This window comes from Rhineura floridana, chromosome 3 (genome assembly GCF_030035675.1).
Source record: "Rhineura floridana isolate rRhiFlo1 chromosome 3, rRhiFlo1.hap2, whole genome shotgun sequence".
NCBI classification, from domain to species: Eukaryota; Metazoa; Chordata; class Lepidosauria; order Squamata; family Rhineuridae; genus Rhineura; species Rhineura floridana.
In genome coordinates this window covers 164,832,010-164,852,267 of record NC_084482.1, presented here as the reverse complement: position 1 = coordinate 164,852,267, position 20,258 = coordinate 164,832,010, and the positions used below count along the sequence as shown (strand labels likewise).

Genomic DNA, 20,258 nt, shown 5'->3' with positions numbered 1-20,258 from the left:
CTTAGCGTGAAGGCTAAGTATGGGCTTTCACAGCCTCAAAGCAGATGTTAGTCCTATTAAAATAGAAAAGAACTATCAAGGCTGAGAGCTGGGCGATTTTCTTCCTTTTTTTGAACTTTGGATCCAGTATTTTTTTAAAAAAGTGATGGACCCATGTGGCATTCTTTTCCCTCATATAAAATACCTGAAGGGAAGGTTGCGCTAACTCTCCGCAGCTGGCCAAGCAAGTCTCCTTGAGCATAGTTTAACTACGGAAAGGAGGCATGCAAACAAATGATGATGAACTGCAAGTCTGCAGTAAAACTTATACAACATGACTGACATATACTACTCCTTCAGGTAATGTTGCAATTTCAAAAACTGTGTACATTTTTAGAACTACAGAATCCATACAAATTGGATTAAAATAGTAACTAGCACCATCACCTAATCTTTGGGGCATCAATAGCCTAATATAAAGTCAAAGGCCTGGTTTGCACATCACAGTAAACCAAACTGTGGCTTACAAGGACCATACAAATGTGCTCGCTCTCGGAGAGGACCTTGTACCCACTTCGCTTCTCCCCGGCCTTTCTAGTTTAGTACAGCATGGGAGCTAAGCCAAAGTTTGACATAGGGAGTCATCCAAATGTGGGACCCTGGTTCAGCTCTCTCTTATTTCACCACAATCTGTAGCCAAGAACAAAGGTTAGTTTTTTATCATGGTTAAGGAGGAGAAAGCTTAACCACAGTGTTATGTCTGGATGACACACTAAGCCAAAACTTGGCTTAGCTTTCATGCTATGTGCTGAGCCAAAAGGATCAGGGAGAAGCAAAGTGGCTGCAGTCATCAGATGACTGTCATCTCCCCAGGAGCCAGCACATTAACTCATTTGCTAAGCCAAATCATGGCTTAGCACTATGTACAAACGTATCTATTGAGACAAAAGTTCCTTTTGGACTATACACACAGTTTAAAAATTAATATCTCACACAAACCTTCTTTGCAACCTCATTTTAATTTAAACTGGCTTGCAAAGCACACCTAAGCATGCATAGATCTTTCTATCAAGTGGGGAGACTAGAGGGGGCCCCAATTGCCGTAGTGACGGGTAGAGGGAGGTATGGTGTTATGAGAGGGACATGCCAGGTAAGGGGAACGCGGCCCAGACATGTAGTGGCTGTGCCTTGTTCCGGTCCCTCTCATATCCGCAGGGTTGTTGGTTGTCCTCTCAGCCAACCCTCAGATCTCCAGTTGCTGCTTCTTAATGCCAGATCGGTACAAAATAAAACCTCCCTCATCCATGATTTGATTATGGATGAGGCAGCCGATCTGGCATGCATAACCGAGACCTGGGTAAGCGAGCAGGGTGGAGTTAGTCTCTCCCAGCTCTGCCCACCGGGGTATTTGGTTCAGCATCATGGGAGATCTGAGGGTCGGGGAGGTGGGGTTGCTGTGGTCTATAAGAGTTCCATCTCACCAAGCACCATGTCCATGCAGTTACGGGTCTGGAGTGTTTGCACCTTGTGTTGGGCCAGAGGGACAGACTGGGAATTCTTTTGGTGTACCGCCCACCTTGCTGCCCAATGGCTTCCCTAACTGAGCTGACGGAAGTGGTCTCCGAGGTATTGTTGAGATCCCCCAGACTATTAGTACTGGGGGATGTCAACATCCATGCCGAGGCTTCTTTGTCTGGGGCGGCTCAGGACTTCATGGACGCCATGACAACCATGGGGCTGTCTCAACGTGTTAGTGGCCCAACACATACATCGGGGCATACTCTCGACCTTGTTTTTACTACTGGACATGGGGATAGTAATCTGGATGTGGGGAGTCTTACATCTCTCCCTTTGTCATGGCCAGATCACTGCTTGCTGAAGTTTAGACTTTCAGTGGCCTTTTCCCTCTGCAAGGGTGGGGGACCTATTAAAATGGTCCGCCCCCAGAGACTAATGAATCCTGATGCTTTTCAAAGGGCTCTGGGGGATTTTCCGGCTGATAGGACTGGCGCTCCTGTCGAAGCCCTGGCTAATCTGTGGAATGCAGAGATGACCCGGGCAGTGGACACGATCGCTCCTGCGCGCCCTCTCCTTTGTAGAGCTCATACAGCTCCTTGGTATACTCCAGAGCTAAGAGCGATGAAGCAAGATAGGAGACGGCTTGAGCGGAGTTGGAGATGAACTCCCGACGAATGCAATTATGCGCTGGTTTGTGCTTCTACCAAGCGGTATGTAGGTGCGGTGAGGGCGGCGAAGAAACAACATTTCGCCGCCACTATTAAGTCATCTCTCTCCCGCCCAGCGGAGCTTTTTAGAGTTGTCCGAGGGCTACTCCACCCTGGCCCACAGGACATGGTAGATACATTGGTAGCCCGCTGTAATGAGTTTGCTAAGCACTTCCAGCATAAGATCTCATGCATTCGTCGGGACCTAGATTCCCATTTTATGACAGTTAGTCCTAATGAGGTGTCTGGAACACAGTCTAGTCATGTTTTGTTGGATGAGTTTCAGTCGGTTCAGTTTGAGGACGTGGACAAGGTGCTTGGACAGGTACGTGCAACCACTTCGGTACTTGATCCTTGCCCCTCTTGGCTTATAAAAACTAGCAAGGATGGAACAGCTGGCTGGGCCAAGGAAGTGATAAATGCCTCTTTACGAGAGGGAGTGGTCCCTGGCTGTCTGAAAGAAGCGGTGGTGAGACCACTCCTGAAAAAACCTTCCTTGGACCCAGAGGACTTTAACAACTATAGACCAGTGGCAAATGTTCCATTCTTGGGCAAGATCTTGGAACGAGTGGTTGCTGACCAGCTCCAGGTGCTATTGGATGAAACCGATTATCTAGACCCATTTCAGTCGGGTTTCAGACCTAGTTTTGGCACTGAGACGGCCTTGGTTGCCCTGTGTGATGACCTATATCGGGAGAGAGACAGAGGGAGTGTAACTCTGTTGATTCTCCTTGATCTCTCAGCGGCTTTTGATACCATCGACCATGGTATCCTTCTGGAGAGACTTGCGGAGTTGGGTGTTGGAGGCACTGCTTGGCAGTGGTTCCGCTCCTACTTGGCGGGCCGTCTCCAGAAGATAATACTTGGGGAACATTGCTCGACCCCGTGGGTTCTCCAATATGGGGTCCTGCAGGGTTCGGTCTTGTCTCCCATGCTCTTTAATATCTATATGAAGCCGTTGGGTGCAGTCATCCGGAGTTTTGGAGTGCGTTGTCATCAGTACGCTGATGACACGCAGCTCTACTTCTCCTTTTCATCTTCTTCAGGTGAGGCGGTCGATGTGCTGAACCATTGTCTGGACGCGACAATGGACTGGATGAGAACTAACAAACTGGGACTCAATCCGGATAAGACTGAGATGCTGCTGGTGGATGGTTTCTCTGGTCAGATGGTGGATACATACCCTGTCCTGGACGGGGTTACACTCCCCCTAAAGGATCAGGTTCGTAGTTTGGGAGTCGTTTTAGACTCTTCCCTATCACTCGAGGCCCATGTAGCCTCGCTGGCACGGAATGCGTTTTACCAACTTCGGTTGGTAGCCCAGCTACGTCCCTATCTGAGTAAGGAGGACCTTACATCAGTGATTCATGCTCTGGTAACCTCACGTTTGGACTACTGCAACGCTCTCTACGTAGGGCTACCTCTGAAGACGGTTCGGAAGCTACAGCTAGTGCAAAATACGGTGGCCAGACTGCTAACAAGAACTAAGCGGTCTGAGCATATAACACCTGTTCTGGCTCGCCTGCACTGGCTTCCAATATGCTACCGGGCCAGATTCAAAGTGTTGGTATTAACCTATAAAGCCTTATACGGCGCGGGACCACGATACCTGCAGGAACGCCTCTCCCGTTATGAACCGGCTCGTACACTACGGTCTACTACGAAGGCCCTCCTCCGGGTCCCGACCCATAGGGAGGCCCGGAGGGTAGTAACAAGGTCTAGGGCCTTCTCAGTGGTGGCCCCCGAATTGTGGAATAGTCTCCCCGAGGAGGTACGCCTGGCGCCGACACTATTATCTTTTCGGCGCCAGGTTAAAACCTTTCTCTTCTCTGAGGCATTTTAATCTAAGTTATTTATGTAAATGTTGTAATTGGTATTTTAGATGATGTACTTTTATATTTGTTATATTGATCTTGTAATTTTATTATTGTATATGTTTCTATGTTTGCCGCCCAGAGAGCTGTTTGCTAGTCGGGCAGGATATAAGCTGAATAAAATAAATAAATAAAAATAAATACTTGGAAGTAAGTCCCATTGTGTTCAGTGGTGAGCATTCAGACAATTGCGCTCTTGCTGTTATTCAAAGGATCAGAAGTCAGTCTAAGTAGAAAGGATAAAGCTGGAGGCTCCCAGTGAAACTTCATACATCTAATCTCTATTAGATGGGATAAGGCCCAGGAACCAGAGTTTAGATTTTCTTTGCTGTATGCTATGCTTTCTACTCCATTTCTTAGACAAAGCTTGTTACTTTTGTTTCAGCCCAAATGGGAGAATGGAGATTTTCTGGGGAGTGGGCGTGAAAAATCACTTAAAAGTCCAAATTTCAGACATCTAGAAAGATATATCTATTAAAGATATTCAGAATGAGTGGAACTGCCCTGGAAGCCCTTGGAGCATATACAGAGAGACCAAGCATTTTATGAGGTTTCCTCTAATATTTCCCAAAGCTTCCACCTTGGCAAGAATTCAATGTTGTCATCGGTTCTAGGGTAACCTGGAGGTCCTCAGCTTATGAAGGGAGGCTTATCATGACTTGGGAATACTGCAGCTCAGCCTGCCCCCTTCTGGATGTTTGGCCTAGAACTCCCATAATCGATTGGCCATTAGTCAAGTTGGCTGAGGCTGATTGTATTGGAGTTTAGCAGTATTTGGAGGGTACCAGGTTGTAGAAGGCTCTAAACTTCACCTCAGCAGCACGGAGGCCTCCATCATGGGAAGTCTTCCAGCATTTGATGTCGCTAACATGCAAGAGGCCTTGCTTTGCTATTTCTGGAACAAACCAGAAACTGCTGAAGGCCGGCAGGTCCTGGGGGTTTTCTAGAAACAAATCTGATCCAACTGGAACCCTAGATTCTGGCTTGACACCTTTTGGGGGCCCCATGAAAATATTAGGGTGTAGCTTACTCTGAAATAAGACAGTAGTTTCTTAGGAGTTTAAAAAGCTATGAATACCTGTTTACACCTGCCGCCCTGGGCTCCTGCTGGGAGGAAGGGTGGGATATAAATCAAATAATAAATAAATACACCCATAATTTATATATATCTGTATTAATTTATGCACAATTCCAGACTATTGGTTACCTTGATGACAGCTTGTTATAGAAGCCTAATGTATACTAGAGGTTTTTTAATCAAGTTCATCAAATTCTCAATGTCATCACCAGCTTCTTTACTGAATCGCTATTTCTTGCTGCTGAGTAAAGGTGTATCTCTTTTAAATGGAATCTGAAGGAAAATCTGTGTACTAACATGTAACCAAAATGGAGTACTTCAAACCAATAACTTCTAGTATATTTTACTTGCCTAAATGCTTTCCTTGTGTAGGAACTCGCAGTAAGAAACCATGTTGCTGTCAGGAGTACCGTTATGTAGGGATAGGGGAGAAATTTGATTCAGTTCACATTTAAAGGCGAACTTACCTAATTCATACTTTCCAAAACAAAACAAGAACTGAAACACAACCATCATTTGAAATTTGGACATATCCAAATTTTGCAATGCTGTTCCCCAGCCAAGTAATATATGTATACTAATAAGTGTGTGTACAAATGCTTATATTAAAATAACATACAAATATGCTTTATATTACAGAGGATTGCTTTGTAAATAGTCTGTGTCTGTGTTGGAATTGCTTTTCAATATGTATTTAATCCTTTTTAAAAATAGATGTTTTTAAAGCTTTTTAAAAATGTTTCTAAAGATGTTTTGTTTTAATATGTTTTTAGTGGTTGTTTTGTTTAATATATATTAAAAATCTTTTTTATGATGTGAAAGCGTTTTTAGTGCTTTTATTTGCTGCCCTGGGCTCCTACTGGGAGAAAGGGCAGGATATAAATCTAATAAATAAATAAATAATAGGTAAATAATATGTATATTGGGCAAAATTGCACATAAAATGCATATAGTAGGAGAAAATTGCTCAAAAATGCTGACAAATTTTCATGAGGACTTTAAACAATGGCAAACTGATGGTGGGAATGTGGAGAATTTAATTTAAGATTGGAAGAATAAGAAAGGGAGAGAAATAAAAATTGACATATTTGCCCATACTTATCAGCACACTTATACATGCAAGTACCTGAATATCTTGCCCTTTGCCTCCATCATTTGAGCGGTATGTCATCGTACCAACTCCATATTCAGTCTGATTGTGTCAGTCTCCTATTTGGGTTTTTGTTGAAAGGAATTTTCTTTCAACGTCATCCCTATTCACTCATTCTCTCCCACATGCAGTTACTATTACATGGGGGAAAGAGTAGGGCTGCTTTTGCTGAATCAGGGAGCCTGCTCTGTATGAGTTGGCTCTCTATGCAAATTACAACCTTTCTTGATGAGGGTTCTAAATCCTGCAGGGAGCTTACATGCATAGAACAAGTCCCCTCTTGAGACCTTCTCACTCCAGTATGTGGAAGGTAGCAGTGGGGTTGTAATAGTGTGGGCCGGGCCAGCAAGCATAGCCTCACTCTCTTCCATTCACTAACTGGAATTGCATTAAGAATACCTACATAGAGCTTTTCTTGACATTTTGCCCTTTTCTTCCCTTGGTATGGTATTTTAACAAGCATAATATATAAGATTGAATAATGTGTTTGTTACTAACATGCCATAGATGTTTACGGCTAGGTACCCTGGCTTTTTGCCATATGAATTGATTTGTGTGTTTTTGTTGTTTCGTTTATGAATGTCTTCCTAGGAAGTGTCTGAAAGCAATTTCACAATACAGTAAAAATGTATATAAACAGATAGATCTTCAAACTATAGTATATAGTGTACTTTGTTTTATTTAATAAAATAACAATAACAAAACCACCCGTAAGTTTCTCTTAAGCCAAATGCATTTTTTTTAAAATGGAATATTATCTCTGTTATGGTCCTTCCTGCTGTACACTCCTGCAAAAAGAAACCTACTGAAACTGGAAGAACATGCTAGGAAAATAAAAATTTAGAAGGGGAAGAAGGCCAGGAAGGGGTCTCATTTTCTGCCTTTCTAAATCAGCAGCTTAATTCTATTCCTTTGAGACCCTGAAATTTGCCATTAGAATATCTGCATTAAATATCCCAGTTAGTGGAACATTTGGATAGACCATAGACTCTTTTTATAGTGCTTAACTCATAGATCCACCACTGGAAAGTGCCTCCTAAAGGCAGAAGGTTTATCTAACATGTTGCGACTGGATTTGGACAATGGCACATTTTACAATGATAGTGGTGTATGCTGTGTGTCTTCTCCTGCATCAGGTTATGCCTGGAATACTGCCTTACTCTGTCCCCTGGCAATGTTAGAGATCTTTAAGGGAAGCCTCACTCTGAGTCCTGTCTATCTTACATGTTAGACAGTCTGGGACTTCAAACAGGATCTTCTCTGTGATGGAAATCTTATCCCCAAAGAGACCTGTAAAAAAAAAATTGCAAAAGTAATTTAAAACATCAAGGTAGGGCTATTTTATTTAGACTGGCATATAGAATATGAGGCTTTATGGGTTTTTCTATTCATTTTATGAGGTATTATACACTGTTTTATAATTGTGGAACACCCTGTTTCACAGCTGCCATCAAATATCCTTTGTGTTTTAAAAATCTAATGAAAACATAACTGCTTCCAGCTGGCTGATTACTACCATTCTAGGGGTTTTTTTTCTTTTAAACTTTGCAACAGCTCTTCAAACTACAGTAAATCAACAGATAAGCTGCTACGTATAATCAATGTCTATTTTATTACTGCTACATAATTATCAGAGAGAAAGAAATTCTGCAGTTGTCTGTCAGCTCATCAGCTTCTGGGAGGCCCCTCTAGGGCCAAAATAAGTGACTATTCCTTTTGTTAAGTTAGATTGCTAGTGTGTGCCATTGTTAGAGAGTCACTGTGGCATAGTGGTTAGAGTGTTGATCTAGGACTGCAGAGACCTGCATTCAGAATCCATTAGGCTGCAGAGCTCAGTGGGTGTCCTTGGGCCAGCCACTATATCTGTCAGCCTAATTTACTTCGCAGGATTGTTGTGAGGATAAAATGGAAGGGGAAGAACTAGGAAGGGGAAGAACTAGCTCATTGGAGGAAAAGTGGAATCTAAATGTACTAATGAAAAATAAAATAAATGATAGTTGCTAGCCCAGGATGATTGGTGATTGATGGTTCTGTAAGTAGCTAGCAAGCAAATTTGTATGTGATTCTATCCAAGGAGATGGTCTGAAATGATGCAATTTAAAATTGGGGTATGACTGATTATGTGTGAGAGGAGTTCTTTCTGAGGCACACTAAAGATTGAGGGAAACTTTTAGCTGCTTGAATGTCACAATAATGGTTGTAAACATCACTGCCACGATTTGGAGCAGAATGTATTATTCATTTGATTTTCCCCTCCCACTTTGGTGGCAGCAACTTATTTTTTAATGTAAAGTAATTAATATACTGCTTCTCGGGCAGTCCTTAACATCATGTACATAAAATTATTATAACACTCAGCACTGTTTTTGTTTTGTTTTGTTTAATATTACACTGTTTGTTTACAAGAAGCTTGTAACTGCTTCTCCCCTCAGGGCAATATGGCTCTGCAGAAGCTCCTGTGGTAACCACTGGAGCTTGTTCACTCTTCACAAACTTCCACAGTCAATGTTGGGTTTACTTCTTTCATGTTTTTGACACATTTTGATTACCTTTCCTTCTGTGAGGATAAGGGTGTTAGTATTGCTATAGTACAAAGAGCTTCCAAGAGGAATGGAAACTTACTTACTGATGGAACTTAAAACTTCATTTTAATATAAAGTACTACTGAGGCCTAGAGACTCTTAACTGCGGATGGCAAACAACAGACAAGCTGCCTCTGGAAGGCTGATGAACTTTCCTACAATTATTATCTCTCTCAGTTCTGTTGCATACACTTTACCATATTATGTGAATTAATTTTTATAAAATTGCTTCTTTAGTATGTTATGTGAAGTAGAGTTACATTGGAACAGTCTTAGTTTAACTGAAGTTTAATTAAAAAGCTTTTTGGTCATTTGGTCATAATATTTTATTTGCTTTCTCTGTGCTATTCAGGATGGTATACATGGTTCACCTCCTGTATTTTATTACCTCAATAGCCCTGTGAGGTAGTTTAGGATAAGAGGTAGTGAGTGGCCAAAATCCCTCAATATTTTTGCTTCATAGCTGAGGTGAGAATTCAAGCATTGGTTTCCACAGTCTAGTAGTCAGACACTTGTAACTGTTGATGTGTGTGTGCATTGTTGCGTGAAACAGCATACGTTACGTTGGAGTTAAGTTGCTCAAGAAACTTCTCAGATGCATTAGATCAGGTTAAGAGTCTTTTATTAAGACATTATGGCTTAAGGCTTTAAGATCCCCCCCTCTAGGAGAGAAGTTCTCAGTTCAAAGACATTACACAGAAGACTCAGCTTAACACAGATAGCTGCTAGAACTTTTCCCAGTCTATCGCAATGGTTACCATAGCAACGGCCTTGGCTGTCTGTTCCCAGACTGGGCAACGACATAACCTCTTAGCTACAGATTTCCACACTTTCAGACTTGATGGAAAAACACTCAGTGACAGTGTGGTTCAATGGTCAACAATTCCCCCTTTTTCCCATCATGTCTGTAATTCATTACAACAATTACAATGATACATTTCTACAATACATCTTGCAATACAGCTTACATTTCAGTACAGTTCAGAACATCTCTGTACATTTAGCTAAAACTTTATTCAATCAAACTTTGGCTGTACAAATGTCAAATACAAAGTGTCAGGATCCATGTCCACCAGTTTATGCATTCCAGGACTGGTAATTACCCCCACCGTATATCTTTCTGGCGGTTTCCCTATGTTTACTCTTGTAGAACGTCTTAATGGCACTAGGGCTTCTGCTCTCTCTGCCCCCCCATCTGTGCTTGTGCTTGGCACAGCCTGCGCAGGAGATTCCATTTCCTCAACCTTACGTTTCTTTGATCTTCGTTTCCCACAAATGAGCTCATTTAACGCATCTCTGAGAGGAATATGTGTGCCCTCCACCTTTATGTCTGGATTTGGCTTAAATGTTTGTGATTGTGTGTCATCTGACCCTGTAAGAATGACTGTTTCCCTTTGATCCCAAGGTTTTTTCTGAGACTTTAATGCTTCTGCTCAGAATTAACTGCTGTGTTTCTGGACACCGAACTCTGAAATATGCATTCTGAAATCCCAAAACAAAACCTTGCTGCGCCCTCGGTGCAAGCTTGCCCCTCCTTTTTCCCTGTGGAATGTGGATCCAGCATCTTGCCCCGAATTTTTGAATGTGTTGTATTTTCGGTTTTCTGCCAGTGTTTTTCTCATAAGGAGACATTCCAAGTGCACTGTGTAATACCCTGTTGTGAATATAATTCGCATAAAGAATTGCTTCTGCTCAGAAAGAATTCCCTAAACTGCAATCCATTAACATGGCTCTCATTGCCTCCTGAAGCACCCTATTTTTTCTCTCAGCAGATCCGTTGGAAAGTGGGCTGTAAGGAGCAGTGAAATTCTGGTTTATTCCCTTACTCTCGAGGAAGTCACCCAATGCTTTGCTTGTGAATTCCCCCCCCCCCTGGTCTGAGTGTATCGCTTTCACAGTGACGCCATGTTGAGTTTCGATTCTCTTAATGAACAGGTTCAGCTTCTGCTCTGCTTCACTTTTCTGCTTAAGCAGAAAACATGACAAAATCTTGAAAAATCATCCACCAGTACCATGAAGAATTTCGCACCTCCACGTGAAGCATTTATTGGCCCTGATAAATCAACATGAACTAGCTGGTAGGGAGCTGTTGTGGTTCTTTCAGCCTCCCGGTTAATTGGTGCAATAGTCATTTTAGCTTTATGACAAGAATCACAATCCATTAACTGTCCACAATCTCTTAAACACATGTCTTCACTATGCATTGGGGTTTTCTTAATCGTGTCAAGGTTTGCATGCCCCAGCCTTTGATGCCATTCATGGACGCAGCCCTGATGTACCTGTGCCTCAGCATTTAACACAGCACACCCTGCTTGACTGCTCTTTATTACAAACTGTGAATCATTAAGGCTTCCCTGCAAACACACTTGATCTCCCCTCATTACATAACATTTGTCTTTGTGGAACAATACAGAAAAATCACAACTCACCAGTTTTCTGACTGACAAAATGTTATGAGCTAATTCTGGAACAAACAAACATTCTGAAAGTATTCCCAGTTTATCAAATCTCACCAGTCCTCGGGCTTCCACGCTCTTCTGCGATCCATCCGCAAGTAAAACAAAGTCCTGCTCATTTGTAGACGTGTAAAACAAACTCCTGTCTTTAATTAATATATGGCTTGCCCCGCTGTCAACAATCCAGTTAACAGGTGCTAAATCTTGTGAACTTTGTTTGTAAACAGAAGTCTCATTTCCCTGCTTCAAGTCTCCGTCCCTGGAGTTTCGCTTGACTGCACAGTCTTTCTGGAGATGCCCACGAGCCCCACAGGCATAACAAGCCTTCAGACGTTGCTGTTCTTGCTTGTTTTCCTGTCTGCTGCTGCTTTCTTCTTTCAGCTTGGCTCTTTGCTTTTCCTCAGCACTTTTCGCCTCTTGTCTCCGCTGCCATTCCTGGGTCAGCTTTTCCTCAATAAACGCAACGTTCAGACCTCCGTCAGGCATGGCTTCGAAAGCCATGACCATATTATTCCAAGTCCCATCGAGTGAAGCCAGGATCAGATAGGTCTTCTGAAGTTCAGAGTGTTCGACGCCTCGGTCCGTCAGCTCAGCAAACAAACGTCTGAATTCCGTGAGATGCTCACTCATTTCGCACTCACCCGTGAAGCGCATCTGGTAAAGCTTCCGTGCCAAACACAATCTAGATCCCGCAGTCTGTTGCACATGAATGCCTTCCAATGCGTCCCACATCTGTTTGGTGTTTGTAACATCTCTCACGTGTAGAAGTTGAGAGTCTGATAGAGCCGGAAATATAAAAGCTTGCGCCTTCTGATCTCTACGCATCCAGGCCGCGGTCAGTACCGCCAGAGGGGGTCCATCTATAATGTCCCATAAATCCTCATTTATCCGCAAAGCCCTCATCCTCGGCTTCCAGCTGGCAAAATTCTTTTCCGTCAATCTTTCCATTGGCAAGCCTCCCCCAGACAGGTTTACAGTCATGTTGCTCACCTCTGTCTGGTACAATCAATCAAGCTGCCCTCTGGAACTCTGTCTGCCGTTCAGACCAGCGATTTACTCCCGTGTAATGCACTGTGGATCTGGGCCCATAACCCCTGTTGATGTGTGTGTGCATTGTTGCGTGAAACAGCATACGTTACGTTGGAGTTCAGTTGCTCAAGAAACTTCTCAGATGCATTAGATCAGGTTAAGAGTCTTTTATTAAGACATTATGGCTTAAGGCTTTAAGATCCCCCCCTCTAGGAGAGAAGTTCTCAGTTCAAAGACATTACACAGAAGACTCAGCTTAACAAAGATAGCTGCTAGAACTTTTCCCAGTCTATCGCAATGGTTACCATAGCAACGGCCTTGGCTGTCCGTTCCCAGACTGGGCAAAGACATAACTCAGTGACAGTGTGGTTCAATGGTCAACAGTAACCACTACACCATACTGGCTTACAACTGTGTGAAGAAAACACAAAGCATTTTTAAATTGTATGCCTCATTGTAATTCCATTTTTAAACCCAACTTGCTTTGCTGCTAATATTTTCATAGCACTTGGGATACACGTCAGCAGAAGTCTTTGAATAAGATAGAGTTTGGAGAAGGCAACACACTCTAGCTGAGCAAAGGGAACAGGAAGACAGCAGAAAAAGTACTTCAGAGTTGTAAATTTTTGGAACTTGGCAGTGGGGGGGAAGGCAAAAAGATGTGAATTGACTTGAAGGTGAAACATTTTATATTACTTCTTGAGGTGCAGGGTCTTTCTCTGCTGTGTGGTAGTGGATCTTTGTCTTTCAGAGTGACCGGTCTTCACTATGCAATGCTTGTAATGTTTGTAAATAAGACAAGTATTACAATGATGCCATATGTCTTCAGTAGTCTCTCTCCTCCAAAGGAATCTAAACCTGGTAGCATTGCCCATGGGAACTCCTCCCTCCTTGGGCAAGTGGAGAGCTTACACCAATGGATCTGAGCACAACTCTCTAATGGCAATTTACTTGCTGCTTTCTCTTACACAGAGAAATATATATCTGCTCTTCTGTTGGCTTCTGTGTTTGCCTTCTTGACCCTTTTAAGTCATAACCTGCATTTCATTTCAAGCTTTCTTTCACTGGCTTGTGAACCACTTGCCTACCTTGAAAGCAGGCAAACTTCCTTGATCTTTATCTTTGGGGAAAAAATCCTCCTGTTTAGGAATCAGAAGAATCTGTTTCATCTAAGATTTGTCCTTCGTAAGAATGAGGACCCTGATCTTGAATAACGATGCCCTTCAATGACCGAGTCTTCTTACCATATATGTACACTGTCTCAGCATTGCATGACCCTTCATTTTCTATTTGACAGTCTTCCCCCCCCCCATCATCTGTTTGATGAAGTATTTCTGCTTTAATGGCTGTCTGGTTCTATGTAGTCTAGTTCCCAATCTCACCCCCTCTCAAGGGGGAAGAAAAGCAGGCGAATTCCCATTTTCAAAGGTTCCTTAAGTGTTGATGACAGGTTTTGTTTGCAGAACCCCAGAATTATTTAAGATATTGAAGTTGCTGGTTTCAGTCCATCAGGATTAACTAATTTAAATGGAAGATCAAATACAGTAGGGCCCCGCTTTACAGCGCTTCACTTTACAGCGTTCCGCTATACAGCGGTTGTGAATTGTAGAAAGGCCCTGCTTTACAGCACTTGTTCCGCTTTTACAGCGGTTTTTTGCCACCGGGCGCCATTTTGGTCAATGTAAGTCAATGGGATCCGCTTTACAGCGGTTTTCACTTTACAGCAGGGGTCCGGAACGTAACCCACTGTATGAGCGGGGCCCTACTGTAACATGAACAGGAAAATAGGAAGGTCTGCATTATTGGTCAACAGAAGTCTTTCTGGCCACATAAAAAAAATGTAATCTACTTGTCATATTCACCAAGTACCAACTCCCAGGATCCTAGTTGCTGTAAACCAATAGATACATTTTAGTTGATACCCATGGTCCAGTTATACAGCCAGTATTGGAGTAGTTCTTGGAAAATGAGAAATCCCTGTGACTGGTTCATTACCTCTTACTGATCATAGCGCATTATGAACACACATGGGCCAGTCATCTTGCCAAAGAAGGTCTGGGTCTGTTTAACACTTAGATGGGAAATTGTTGGGAATCCTGTGTATGTCACCCCTATGTGTGCTGTCTTGAATTCCATGATGAAAGAAGTGTGGGATATAAATGTGGTAAAGTAAAATTTGAAAATTCTTCATTGGTCTAATGGCAAGTTTCCTTGGTAGCAATTTTGTCAGAAATATAGCTAGCTGACAAATTTAAGAATAAACACCAGTGCTAATCCAAGTTGTTTTACAGAGCACCAATGTTGCATAGGCCAGTACTCGATTTTTGGCCATGATGCTGATCCAAGATGTTTTACAGAGCACCAATGTTGCATAGGCCAGTACTCGATTTTTGGCCATGATGCACTGATCCAATATCAGTTCTCGCTTCATCAATCTTCATTTGGAGATCAATAATTTCCACAAATTGTGGCTGTTCCAGGAGCACCTCTGAAAGATGTCCATATTATGCCATCTGAAGCAATCCATATAAATGCTTACTTGTATGTTCACATGTCTGTGCAAGCAAAGACATTTGTTTTTTGCATGGTCTGAGTCAAATATCCTCCTTGCAATGTGCCAGAATCTGAGCTGTTCCAGCCCAGGTTTTAGCAATTACTTAGCTTGGATCTCTCTGCAGGCTGAGTTTGTCCAGGCAGCTATAAAACATTATAGCAGCCCTTGCTCTACATTTACAGTTTGTATAGGGCCTGTTTCAATAAAATGTTTGCATTTGCTACATCTTCCCTGGTCCAGGAAGTACACTGCATAAAATCTGTTATCTTTCTTTTCTTATACCACAAGTCTACCTGTGTGTAGAATCTACCGGTAGCTAAGTAGTCTACCAAAAGGTCGTCTACCTGTAGCTAAGCAGGAGACACAGGAAGCTATACTGAATGAAATCTGGTTAACTCGCACTTCAGGGTTTTAGTGGGCACAGTAATTATTTGGGTCCATCATGTCCATCTGGAAGACTGCCATGATATGAAAATTGTAAACTGGAAAACATGTTAGACTAATTTAGTGTCTTAAAAGAAGCACATATACTGTGAAGACTCTACTTATGTCTCTGTCAAACATCTCAGCTCTATTAGAAGTTGTTTTTAACTGTTTTTAATGATGTATTTTAAAATGGTTGTGACCTGCCCTGGGACCTTTTGGTGAAGGGTGGGCAATAAATCTAAAATGAGGATGCTGCTGCTGCATGGCTGGCTAACCTGTTGTTGTTATATGCCTTCAAGTTGATTATGACTTATGGCAACCCTATGAATCAGAGACCTCCAATAGCATCTGTTATAAACTACCCTGTTCAGATCTTGTAAGTTCAGGTCATAGAATCAATCCATCTCTTGTTTGGTTTTCCTCTTTTTCTACTCCCTTCTGTTTCCCCCAGCACTATTGTCTTTTGTAGTGAATTGTGTCTTCTTATTACGTGTCCAAAGTATGATAACCTCAGTTTCATCATTTTAGCTTCTAGTGATAACCTGCGGCCCTCCAAATGTTGTTAGATTCCAGTTCCCACCAACCCCAGACAGCATGGCGAATGAAAACAGATAAGAGTTTCTATTTATTTAAAGTATTTCATACCACCCTTCATACAAATCCCAAGGCACTTTACCACTGTAAAACACAACTTCCTCCAACAACATCTGGAGGCTAACAGATTAGCCACACCTGTTTTAATACACTGGCTATCCTAGGTCTTCAGGACAAGTTACAAAAATTTAACTAGACACGAATGGATTTGCTGTCCTCAGAGGGCTTAATAGTGAAGCAATGAATGTACAGGGTTTGAGGGGAGGAAGTGGGCAATGTAAAAGCTATGCTAAATTAACACCAAGTAACAATACACTTAAAACTTACAGAATTTCTAAAACTTTTCTTGCTGATTAATGATAATTGCAGGCACATATGTCATATAATCCGTCAAGAATCTAATATATCATGTGTCTAAATAGTTGTCATATCAGTGGCTGTATTAGGGATCACAAAAGTTCAGGATACATGCAGTGCATGCAGATATATAAAAATAAGTGGTGCAAGTGATGGGTGGGGCTTGGCTTTTGAACAGTGACTCTGGAATTTAGTTCAACATCTTCCTGGAATGTAGCAAGAAGGAGAGCAGAGTCTGTGCAGCTCAAAATCTTTGGAACAAGAATCTTTCGCTGGCCATTTTTTAATGTCTCTGGTTCTCTGCCTTCTGTGGGACTTCAGTATGGGGATAAATGTTATCCATGCCCCAGTTCTGGACAGTGTGGTTAGTTGCATTGCTTACCAGGAAGGAGAGAGGAAAGGGACAGGCAGCAGTGAGGTCAGCCTGGTGCAAACGAACCAATGGGAGTGAATTGGCTGCACTAGTGCATTAGCATCATGCTGACCTTGCCCCTCCCCTTCTCAGTAAGCAGCAGCAGCAGCAGAATGACTGACCAGAGGCTAAACAAGCATCGCTGCCCCACTATGCCATCTGCTATTGCTGTGTTCATTTTTCCCCTTGTATGAGGCTTCCAGCTAGTTGGTGTGACACTATCCAAGGCATTACCCTATTTATGGAACAATCATTTGTTCACTATAGGTGCGAAGAAAAGGAGTAGGTTTGTGCCTGTTGGCTCTACCTCTGACATCTGTTTATTCAGCCTATACTGTCTAAAGCAGTTTTGGGGAACATTTGGCCCTCCAGATGTTGCTGAACTATAACTGCCATCATTCCTGGCGGTTGGCCATGCTTGCCGGGGCTGATGGGGAGCTGTAATTCAGCAACATATAGAGGGCCAAAGTTTCCCCACCTGGTCTAAACAGAACCTGAACATATAAAAAAAATTATGCATCACTGGTGTGCCTGCATTTTTTTTTCAAAGGTTCCCAATGACATGAACAGGTAGGTTAGTATAGTATGCCTAAAAATGTTACTTGTATATGTGTTCAAATTAATATGTGGAGACTAGCAATGAGAGTGGGCACAGTCCCATTCTTTCTGTGGACTGAATCCAAAGCATAAGTTTTAGAGGCACATATGACACTTAATATCAGTTGCTGGGGAGCAACAGTGAGAGAGGCTATGGCCACTGAGTCTTGCCTATGGGCATCCTGGAAGCAGCTGGTTGCCCTGCGGGAAGCAGGATGCTGATCTTGGTCTAGATGGCCTTTTAGTCTAATCTAGCAGTACTCCTACATTCTCGCTTCCATATGTTTGAACACGGGGAAAAGGCTATGGGCTGTTGTTAATAACAAATCCTTAAGACAGCCCCTGGAAGCATGAGTGCCATGTTATGTAGATATCCTGTTATATCCGGCATCTTATTTTACTTCTTGATTTCTGTCGTAGTTTTCCCACTAAGCTTTCAAATGTTGTTCAGTTATGGAGGCTAAAACAACAGGTTTTTTGGGTGTGTGTGGCAAGGATTGCATTTCTAAGAAATCTAGTGGGAATGAGAAGTGCATAATGGGCATTTATTGGGGGCCAAATATGGCCTGGTGCTTTGTTGTGTTTATCTTATCCTTGGTCTGCTTGTTTGTCAGAAAGACTTCATAAGCTGGTGCCTAAGCAGTTCCTATTTGGTGATCAAAACTCACTGTTGATAAGGATCTAGCTTTTTTTCCTCTGATCATCTTAAATGTTTCTCCTCCTTCTCACTCTCTTTCAGACTTGTGGATGACCGGTGTGTTGTACAGCCAGAAACAGGTGATCTTAACAACCCTCCTAAAAAATTCAGAGGTGAGATTCTTCATGCATTTGTTCATATTACAGGACGAGTGCTAGTCAATGTTTTGTTATCTTCTTGATGTATTTTAAATTTTGAATCCTGATGCTTTTATAATGTAAGCCTCTTTGAGACTTTTTTGTAGTAAGTAACAAATAAATGCACTTAATAATAATATGTTCTGCAGTCAGGTCAAGCTTGTCCAAAATAACAGCTACATGCATGAAGGCGAATATATTGTTTGCAATATAATGGTGTTTTCTCTTTTTGGGTGAAGCTCAACAAATTGGTGTTGCCATGTGTATTAAAGAATACTGCCCTGAGGAAGCATTGCACATTTGTTTTTATTTTACTTTAACAGACTGACTTAACTCTACTAAGAACCAACGTAAATCTGATAATGTGTAACAAGGTATCCTTGTGACTAACAGGGATGTCTGTGTAGTTTCACTTCTTTTTCTCCAGGTGTGTGGACTAATATTCATTCTATGCTTTAAATAGCTTCTAAGATTGAATAAACAATAAAAAGATGGTTTGGCAGACTAATGACTGACCCAGACATGACTCCTAACAGTGTGTTATGAACTTTATAGCCCACCTCCTTTAGAAAATGTGTTTTGTAAAGGGCGGGCTTAGACACAGTTAACCTTACACAGCAACTTTTCCATTCACAGAAATAAACTTCAAGAAATAACTTCTGGTCTTCTCTTCTAGGCAAATCTTGTTTATAGTTCTTTTAAAAATGGATTTTGTTTACTCCTTCTGCCACTTTGAAGTGACTGAATTCAGTCATCCTCCATGGAGATGTTAACTGAATTAGTGGTGCTGCTGGATATTCTCACTGGATTTTGATTTTCACTGACACAACACTGTTGATCTTTGGTTTATAAAGGAGGATTCTTGGTTAGAGGAAACATAACACAGTTGTGTTCTGATCTGAGGAGTGTTCAGCAGGACATTTTCCTTTACGTAGTACTTGTGCTTTAGAAGGACTTCTAAGTAACTGTGTGATATTGTTGGAAGAAAAATACAAGGGTATATGGACCTTCATGTTTGGTCTAGAAAGGATGGTCTTGTGGAGGTGTCTCCTTGCTTTGCATAAACATTTTTGCTTCAGTAGATTTGGAATTTCTGGAGAGCAGGAGAGTGCATGCATACAGCTACACTGGCAAAATGTGACAACTGCTACCATAGATGCACAACAGTAGTACAGTTACTCTGATCTCTGCAAGTTTACCATGAGCTAGCTTTAAAAAATGTCCAAAGGTGAAACACATTTTGTTTGGATAATCATAGTTGGTTTAGGTTTTCTTAACTAGCCCTTCTTACTACAAAACAATAAGTGTGCACTGAGTTGGTTGCAATGAGGTGATGGCACAATGTGCTCCACACAAAATGAAACTCATGCTATCTTGTTGAAATGAGTACTTAAGGGGTGGGTGGGTGGGTGGATGTTTACTGGGATGCTTCAGACTAGACTGGAATAAAAAAGTGGTATTTAAATAAACAGATATATTGGTAGGTCTAGTGTGCTGCTTGACACAGCACTTTCACACTTTGTTTTCAAGCAACCTAAACTTAGGTTGTTAATCCCAGCTGAGGGTGTACTTTCCCTTTAAAATAAACAAATACAGAAATTGCCTCTAGATAGGAGGAGTATATTTTATAACTATTGGTGTAGACACAAGCCTAGTAATTGTTGGAGGAATTGGAAGATCTGTTTGGTAGTGTAGCCCTGCAATGGCCCAGTTCAAATGTAACTAGATAACATGATTTGTTACTATGTGAACTATCTGCATTGAACCCCATTCTCTTCCACACTCCCCTCTTCCACATTCTCTTCCACACTCCCCTCCTTTCATGCACCAGAGGATAAGATCAGAAGTTTTGCTTCTACTCTAAACAAGTATCTGTTGTATCTCAAATTGGAGAACTGGGGGAGGGTTAAATGTAGTAAGCTAGAGCAAACAAAGATCAAACTGTGGCTTTTGATCTCGGTTTGTTCACTACCTAGTTTGGACAAGCCATACTTCTGTTAATTCAAACATAAAGGGGAACTGTGGGTCATTCCCACTGCTCTTCACAGCTGTGAAGGAAGAGGGGAAGGAGGGGCCATGCAAGCCCAAGGCTCACTATAGCTATTTGGTTC

The 20,258-nt window shown here is 42.0% G+C and overlaps 1 protein-coding gene across 5 annotated transcripts in view; it reads left to right on the top strand.

Annotated features, from left to right (window-relative positions):
- ITPR1 (inositol 1,4,5-trisphosphate receptor type 1) overlaps positions 1 to 20,258 on the top strand; it is a 347,896-nt gene that overhangs the window by 50,579 nt on the left and 277,059 nt on the right. For all 5 annotated transcript variants that reach the window (XM_061618551.1, XM_061618549.1, XM_061618550.1 and 2 more), the window contains exon 3: positions 18,053 to 18,123. In XM_061618551.1, the coding sequence (XP_061474535.1) occupies positions 18,053 to 18,123 (71 nt within the window). The remainder of the gene's footprint in view (positions 1 to 18,052; positions 18,124 to 20,258) is intronic.